The 9,229-nt window shown below is 33.4% G+C and overlaps 1 protein-coding gene across 1 annotated transcript in view; it reads left to right on the top strand.

Annotated features, from left to right (window-relative positions):
- Positions 1 to 5,441, top strand: part of LOC134698972 (QRFP-like peptide receptor) — a 30,141-nt gene extending 24,700 nt beyond the window's left edge. Inside the window, exon 2 of the mRNA XM_063560659.1 lies at positions 4,271 to 5,441. Coding sequence (XP_063416729.1) covers positions 4,271 to 5,388 — 1,118 coding nt within the window. The 3' untranslated portion in view covers positions 5,389 to 5,441. The remainder of the gene's footprint in view (positions 1 to 4,270) is intronic.
- The last annotated feature ends 3,788 nt before the right edge of the window (positions 5,442 to 9,229 follow it).

Here is a 9,229-nt window from a genome sequence, read left to right on the forward strand (position 1 = left end):
GGTCAAGGTCCTCGGCTAGCGCCTCTGACCTCCACCTGACTACGAGTGCAGAAAAACATACGGCAACGGTTGTTATCGGCCTTTTTCTTTGTTACCTTTGTATAGCATCTAATACAACAACATCATTCCAGTAAGGGGCAAATCAGAATATATACTTATCCAATGTGAACTAGAAAGACACGTACGCGTTATATGATGGTAATCATAAGACAAAACAATTCCCATAGTCAAATATTCGTTTGATTTGTTTTATTGTCCTATACAAGAATATATATGGTTTAGGGATGGGGATCTCAACCATTTACAATCAATCAAACTTGAGGTGTTGTGGTGACCCCAATGTACTTTACCTATATTTCATTTGATTTGTTGTGTTGTCCCATTTAAGAATATATATGGTGTAGGAGTGGGGATTTTGGTCGTTTACATTTTATCAATTATGAGGGGGTGGGTAATCCACAGGGACTTCCCTTTTATTTCATTTGATTTGTTGTATTGTCCCATACAAGAATATATGTGGTTTATGGATGGGGACTTGGGACAGGCGCAAAAACACGGTGGGGTTAAACATAATTTTGTCATCTCTCACCCGATACAATAGGCAATGTTGATCTAACAAATAATAGTAAACTTAATTATCATTTTAACGTAAGGAAGACACAGAAACTGTTTTTTTGTTTAAATATCGTTTTCTCAATAACGGTGCATTGTAATTTATATTGAGTATAATAATTCGGATTTTCTGTTCAAGTGCTACACGTGCTAAATATTCACTACTGCAATCCATTCCCTCTTACATATTTGATGTACATGCAGAATTTTTTTTTAAATAGCCAAGGACAATACATAATTTAATCGAACACATGAACCTCAATATTATTAATTAGATATTCAAAATTACAAATCTGTACGACATTGCATATCTTTCTTTTTATCATTTTACAGTAAAATGTTAGAAAATAATCAATTTGTATTAGAAAATTACAATTCAATGATTCAATCATATTTCTTAAGAAAATTTCAAATGTAAAATGGCATTGAAATAAAGTTTTCAGTGAATTGGAAAACAATGTGTATTAGGAAGATTGCATATTTTGTAGTCTATATTGATTCACTTATAGGGTCTTTGCAACAAAACACATTTATTTAAAAACCAGTTGTTGGCATGCCACAGGTTATACACATAGATGTTATGATGATATGATACTAAACCCCTAACAGGAAGGATTGTGGCTGATATTCATATGATGAAGACATAATCTTTTAATCAGTTTAATTGAAGTTTGGAGCTGGCATGTCAGTTAACTTCGAGTAGTCTGTTGTAATTTATGTATTATTGTTATTTTTTTTATTTTCTATGGTTACAGTCATCTTCTGACATCCGACTCGGAGTTCTCTTGAACTGAATACTAAGGTGGCTACTGTTATGCGTTTACCTTTCTACATTGGCTAGAGGTATAGGTGGAGGGTTGAGATCTCATAAACATGTTTAACCACGCCGCATTTTTCGTACCTTTCCCAAGTCAGGAGCCTCTGGCTTTTGTTAGTCTTGTGTTACTGTTAATTTTAGTTTCTTGTGTACAATTTGGAGTATGGCGTTCATTGTCAATGAACTAGTATATATATTAGTTTAGGGGTCAGCTAAAGGATGCCTCTGGGTGCTGTAGTTTTTCGTTGCATTGAATACCAGTTGTTGACCTTCTGCTGTTGTCTGTTCTAAGGTCGGGTTTTTGTCTCTTTGACACATTCTTCATTTCCATTCTTAATTTTACTGTTACGTGAATTAATCACAGCTTACCTTTCCAGAACAACATTCTGACTTCCAACAACAGTTTTGTCTAGACTGGATGGATATAAGTAAAGGGAACACGGCTTATCACGATTTAACAAACAGATACTAGTCGTGTTTTTTTCTTTCCTATAAGTTTCATCGAGTTGAAGGAAGAACGTTTTAATCTAAACGAACAACTGAAACCTATTGCTGGTACCTCCCTGAAAAATGACCCAAATTTTGTCCTTTATTATTGTTTGTATATAATTAATTTTTACAGGAACTTTGTCCATTAAAACAGTATTATAATTACCAGGAGGATTAAGAAGAATGGGTAATGACTTTTCCCATCCATCATAATAATCGATGGTTAACAATCGGCAAATTTTGTAATGTCATTAACAGCTGAAATCTCTTTAATTTTTTGACCCGTGAAAAAGCGATATATAATTATATTTTAGTAGAATTAAGTCACCTTTCTCAGCTAATTCGATAAGATTATCCAGAATCGTGGAAACGTGATTTTTATATACATATAGCATGATTGGATGACTCATTTGATGACTATTGTAGATATTGACCCCAATTGGAACGTATTAGTAGTATGAAATCTTAATATATAATAAACAAAATTTAAAAAAATAATTCAGCTGATTAAAATATATAATTTAGGCTTAGTATCACTTTGATTCCAATACCCCTTTACATGTCATTTTGTTTAACCTTTACGACAGGTTATAATTATGACGTTAGATCCGGTGCCCCGTGTAGAAAAAGTGCCACGTTATCAGCACAATCAATTTTTTTGCAAGAATTCTATGAAAATCCGTTGGTGGCATCTACTTAGGTTTTTAATTTCCCCCTAGCCAAAATAACCTAATTTTCCAGGCTTTTTTATTTTCAATCCATCCAAGTCTACCTCCTATTGCAGGACCTGGTATTAGTTATTTTCGTCTTAAACAAACATGACATATTTGTCACATGACTTAAAGCAAACAGCAATTTCTGTAATCAACTGTTTGTTGTTTTCATATTTGATACATTGAAACATCATAACATTAAGTTATCACACATCCTTCATTAGATATACCGAAGGAATTTTGGATCCTCAATGCTCTTCATCTTTGTACTTGTTTGGCTTTATAACTTTTTTATATGAGTGTCACTGATGGGTCTTATGTAGACTAACGCACGTCTGGCGTACTGAATTATAATCCTGGTACCTTTAATAATAAATTAGAGATAACTAATCATTCCTGTCTAGAAAATAGAGCCGATGCAACAAATGTTCAAATTATGTTGCGTATCCTTTTAGTTTCAGTTTAAACATATTTATGTATAGTGGATTGGGAAACAAGTTTTGCAACTTATATTAATCCCTTTCCACTTTGCGGGTGCGAGTGCTGCCTTGTAGCGGCATTAGCCTACTCTTTTTCGAAATCTACAAGGGTGTCTTTAACGTGCAAGAGATGTGGCTCTCTCTTAACACGGGTCAGCCATTTATCGTCCCTTTCCGACGGACTATCATCGTTTCCTCAAGACCATACTCGAAGATGGTGTCAAGGGAGAGCCGAAAATTGAGTTCCTGAAATTTCCATCCCAAACGGGAATCGAACCATCCTTTTAGTTGATTGAAATAGTGACTTGTTTGAAAACAAACCAGACGTACACATCGTAACAACGCAACATGATGAAGTGCCCAATTAGAAATGTTTGTATAGAATTCTAATTTGCTCTTAAAAACATCTCCAATATCAAATGAGAGCACTACGGGATTTTATGCCCACGCAAAGATAGAGATAGTTTATGTAAAGGTTTTGCACTGAGATTTTTCTTTGATAAGATTATCAAAATGAAGAGATTGTAACAAAAAAAGTTTTGAATCAAAGTATTACAGATCAAAACAGTTCGTTTAATTAGAAAATATAAACACAAAAAAAAAAAAAAAAAAAAAAGTTTTAAATAAAAACCTATCAATCATTTCTAAATAACCACATCTCCAAAATGTGATGTCTTGATTTTTTTTTATTCCGAATGATAATTGTGCTCCTCACTTTGAAGCCCTTTTGGCATATTATTTCACGTTGAAAACATTATTTCTGAATTTCCAATATTTTTGCATGGTTTCCTTAATTATCTAGATAATGAATTTCTGATAAAACCTGTTAATGTTTGTCCTTTGTTCAAGATGAAGGTAACCTAAGCACTCTAAGGCATAATTTGATATTTATTCCGATGGAAGTCACGTGGGTCAACTGTAATAAAAACGTATGTCTAAAACTGTTGTCAGTAAGAAACTATCACACACGGCTAAATGCATCATCGTATCAAACATTAATAAGCGCATTGTAGTATCCGTTGTAATAAAAAGGATGTGACACCAGAGACATTCAAAGACCATACGGCGGAGAAAAACAGACAAAAGAAAACTAACTATAAGTAACAAATAAATCATGCTGATAATATATTTAATCATATATTTCTTTTATTATTTTGCAGGTAAACTGGTGCCATTTTTGGAATTCGTAGTTTCTAGCGCTTCAATATTTACAATATTAGCAATCAGCATCGAACGATACAAAGTCGTGTGTCATCCACTGAGTATAAATAAAGAGAAAGCAAGACAAATTATTGGAACTGTTATTATTGTCTGGATTTTAGCAATTCTAACAAGTGCACCAATTTTACCTATTACAGTTTTTAAAGATAGTCGTTTAAAGGACGGCACTCCAATTCAAGTTTGTCGAATTCCAGTTCGAAAAGCATGGCATAAAACATATTTTTTCGCCAATGCCATTTTGATATATTTTATACCTTTTATGGTATTAGCTGTGTTATATTTTAAACTCTGTAGAGAACTTGTACCTAGAAAGAATCAAGATAAAACAACTATTGAACTACAAGCTCATACAGATAACGAAAAACTTCGTCTAAGATGGCAAGTTGTTAACATAATAGCAACAATTGTATGCGTGTTTTTCATCTGCCATTTGCCTTACAGAGTCGTTAGCATATGGTTAATGTTAGAAGATAAACAAAAGCTAGCTACCATGGGACTAGAAACATACCTTAATATAATTTACTCAGCTAGACTTATGTTGTACTTAAATCACGCACTGAATCCTATTTTGTATAATTTTGTATCGACGAAATTTCGTATGGCTTTGAGGTGTTTTCTATCTACAAAAAAGCATCCAAACAATTATACTTTGTATGAAAGACGGAGGTCTGCTTATACTTTTAAGCCTAAATCTAATTCAAATAAAAATACTTCTGTGAAATTTAAAAATTTACAAAAAGATGAAATTATGTTCCATGACAACGAATCTAAATCTTCAAGTTCAAAGAGTCGTAGAAAGATGAATGATTTCTCTCCCTTGTATGCCAATATATGTGACTTAAAAGACGAAAACAAAGTTGTAAACATTAAGGAAATTAAACAACAAAATACGGAAATGGTGACTGATAAAAGCAAATTGACTCCTTCTTTAACTATGGACATCGATGCAGCTTCAGCGCCAACTATTAGAGTGCGCCTGGAAACAAAAGAAGGGTATTTGTTAGCAATAACCGTTGAAAACTGGAATAAACCAAAAAGTCGAAAGAAACTATTTTAACTGTATGTGATAAATTTGACACCTCAATGGGTTTAATATTTGAAACCGTCACTGTCAAGGGCACTCAGTTGACAAATAAACCGCTATCAATCAAGATGTCTGGTTTTACTGGTGTACATAAGGTTAACACGATATTTTGCTCAAATAACATGCATAACATTTTTATGATGGTTATTTACTTATATTGTATCAATATATAATAATAGTTAAAATAAATATGTGTATGATATAAAGCCTAAACTGTGTAAGATGAATAAATGACTCATAACATAAAATAAGTCACAATAACAATTTTCAGACCTTCCCAAAACAGAAAACACAACATAATTTAGTACATGTGGGAAAATTCGAGCTTTTATCAATTTTCAAAAAAAAAAACGTGTTATATATGAATAAGGATATGTGGTATGATTGCCAATGAAACAACCATCCAACAACTTTCAAATGAAGTGGATGTAAGCAATCAGATGCTACCGTAGTGTGTACGGTCTTGAACAATGAGAAAAACAAATACCGTATAGTTACCTAAAAAAAGCTCCAACATTACTGAACAAAAGTAGATTCAAATGTGAAGAAAGAGGAATGGAGAAATGAGTGGTGGTAAAGTGTAATTTAGATTGATATAGGTGGAAAACTTACACGACACATGAACGAACTGCAAAAGTTCTTTTAACTTTTTGGTTTTTTTTGTTGACATATTTGTTTGTTGTATAGTGGTTTTCAGGATTTTAACACAATATTGCCTACTGTTTTCCAGTTTTTGACATGTTACCAATTAAGTCTGAGTTGTTTTTGTTAACACATCGTTATCAATATTACTGAATTACATGCGACTGCCATACAAGCGAAAGTATCAGCTAGGTTTATAACCAGGTTTTATCCACCCTTTCTTACTTAAAAACATGTCTGTATCAAGTCAGGAATATGACAATTGTTCTTCATTAGTTTGAGCTTTTGATTTTGCAATGTCCTTATCAAGTCAATTTTTTTAACAAATTAAAGTGTAGCCTTTAGCTTACGATTTTACTAGAACATTAGTGTATCTAACATTGTCATTATAGTAATTTAGCTGCATATATGAAAGACAAACTATAATATGCAATTGACGGAGCGTATATGATCATATACAAAAAGTATAAATATATTTTAATTATTTTGCCCTAATTTGCCAACTTTTTTTTTTCTTAAGTAAAAATTCATAAATTCAAATTTTAAATAGTATAAAATCACATAAGACACATAACCCAGATAACAAGCAACACTAATTAAAATGAAAATGTATACGGCATGATTAGGAGTCTGACAGTTTAAACAGTATAAAACTAAATAAAGAAACGGTAATGATCGACGAATCTGAAGAAATTTCAATCAATAATAACACATATGGTGTAGTTAAGTTTGATTAATTTTTAGATTTCTTATCGCATTTGAAAACATGTATTCACCCTATAGGTATTTAATACGGCAGCTTTGTGAAACAATGGCTTCGAAACCGGAACTATAGAATGTCTATGAGAGAGAGATGAAACTAATAACCACAACCTTTGTACTTCCAACATATTGTTTAAATTTACGGTAGAGGAATATTGAATTGAATTGATATGTTCATAGGCACTTTTAAGTACAAGCAGTTGCTTATGGATTAATAAAAGTTTTTAGGCAAAACAAGATAATTATGTTTGCGGAAATATAGAAACGGATGTAAGTGAGGGTTGATCTTCCTTATTTTAAGGATATCATACTGAATTAGGCTTCTTCAATTATAAAGATAATAAAACATGTCAATAACGTTCATGTAGTAATGTACTCAAAGAGAGAAGAGTTAAAAGGGGCACCCGAAAATCATTAGTTCAATAAAAAAAAAATAATACTATAACCAATAAAATACACTCGAACAAACGACAAATAACGATAACCGAACATATCATAGAAAACGAAGATTGGACAACTCGAAACCCAATAAAAAAACAGGCATGAGCTCAGAGTTCAAGATCAAGAAGAATAGGAAGATTTGGAACACCTAAGGCAGCAGTCGTGGTGCTCCCTCATAAGGCACCAGTCGTGTTGCTCACCCATAAGGCACCAGTCGTGTTGCTCACCCATAAGGCACCGGTTGTGTTGCTCACACATAAGGCACCGGTTGTGTTGCTCACCCATAAGGCACTGGTTGTGTTGCTCACCCATAAGGCACCGGTTGTGTTGCTCACCCATAAGGCACCGGTTGTGTTGCTCACCCATAAGGCACCGGTTGTGTTGCTCACCCATAAGGCACCGGTTGTGTTGCTCACCCATAAGGCACCGGTTGTGTTGCTCACCCATAAGGCACTGGTTGTGTTGCTCACCCATAAGGCACCGGTTGTGTTGCTCACCCATAAGGCACCGGTTGTGTTGCTCACCCATAAGGCACCAGTCGTGTTGCTCACCCATAAGGCACTGGTTGTGTTGCTCACCCATAAGGCACCGGTTGTGTTGCTCACCCATAAGGCACCGGTTGTGTTGCTCACCCATAAAGTACTAGTCGTGTTGCTCACCCATAAGACAAGATATTATGATCAATATTTCTCAAATGAAATGTGTTGCATTTACATAGAAACTACATGCAAAGAATGTATTATTTTACGATTAAATAAACAAGACAGGAAACCCGATATATAAGTACCAATTAATTTGAGGCTTGTTAACTTTATATGAACCGAACCTAAATTGATCTTCTATTGCATACGATATAGTTACATTTCTTCACAGATGAAATAGATTGAAGCAATCAAAGTTTATTAATTTAACGTTGTAATGAAATTTTCGGTTATTCTTATATCGTTTCCTACATCTATAATACTAAAACTAACGGGGTCAAAAACGACAAATCAAATACTTCAACTTTATATATAGCCAATATAGGACAATTGATTAAAAATTACACTTCTCCATACCCTTTTGTTTTCCACATAATTAATATTGCCAATAATCAACAAGATCTGGTTTGAACCTTAAGTTTCCTTTTCTATACTTTTACTATACTGTGTTACACTACTGGTCCATGTTAAATTTCTCGCAGGTTTAAATTAGTTTTCTGGCTCCAAACCAAATCCTCACTTGGAACAGTGGTGTAAAGTTAGAGTAAAATAAACAGAAAAAAAATCATTTGTAAAGTGCTTAACATAAGCATAATGAGATCAATACAAAAGAGACTAACATCTAAAAAAACACAGACTGGACGTGGGAAGGCATTTATACATCCGCAGAAAAGCAAAAACACTATGTTCCGATTAAAGATTGATTGAATCTTTGTTGCTAAACATCCAGTGGCACATATTGCATGCATGATCAGGATGAGAACAAATTATCAATAAATATAATAGGTAGATCTTCTTAAAGAGGCCATCCGCGCCATGGTGATATTCCGATTTTAGAGTACTCAATATTTTACACAGCAACAAACGACCACAACTGAATTACAGCCTCCTAACTTGTGATCCTCATGGTCTTTCTGTCGTCTTTCGTGTTTTGCCGATGTTTGATGTCGGTTTCCCTCCACTTATAAGTTTTGAAAGTAACCATTTTTTTTTTGCTTTTAAATGTATATTTATCGAACAAAATATCAAATCATTACATACAATAGGAATGTTCATAAACTGACTCTGATCAAAGTGTACTATATACTTCTGTAGACATAAATGTCAATAAACAAAATTAGGTCGGTTATTTATACGAGCCCCTTACTCTTAGTTCATTCTTAAAAAGTGTATCACGGTCAATTTTCATTGTCATTATAGAAGCTTTATTTGCTTGCCATTACTACCAACTGAAACTTCAGAGAATTTAATAGCAGTTGGGAACTATA

This window comes from Mytilus trossulus, unplaced genomic scaffold (genome assembly GCF_036588685.1).
Source record: "Mytilus trossulus isolate FHL-02 unplaced genomic scaffold, PNRI_Mtr1.1.1.hap1 h1tg000024l__unscaffolded, whole genome shotgun sequence".
Classification (NCBI taxonomy): domain Eukaryota; kingdom Metazoa; phylum Mollusca; class Bivalvia; order Mytilida; family Mytilidae; genus Mytilus; species Mytilus trossulus.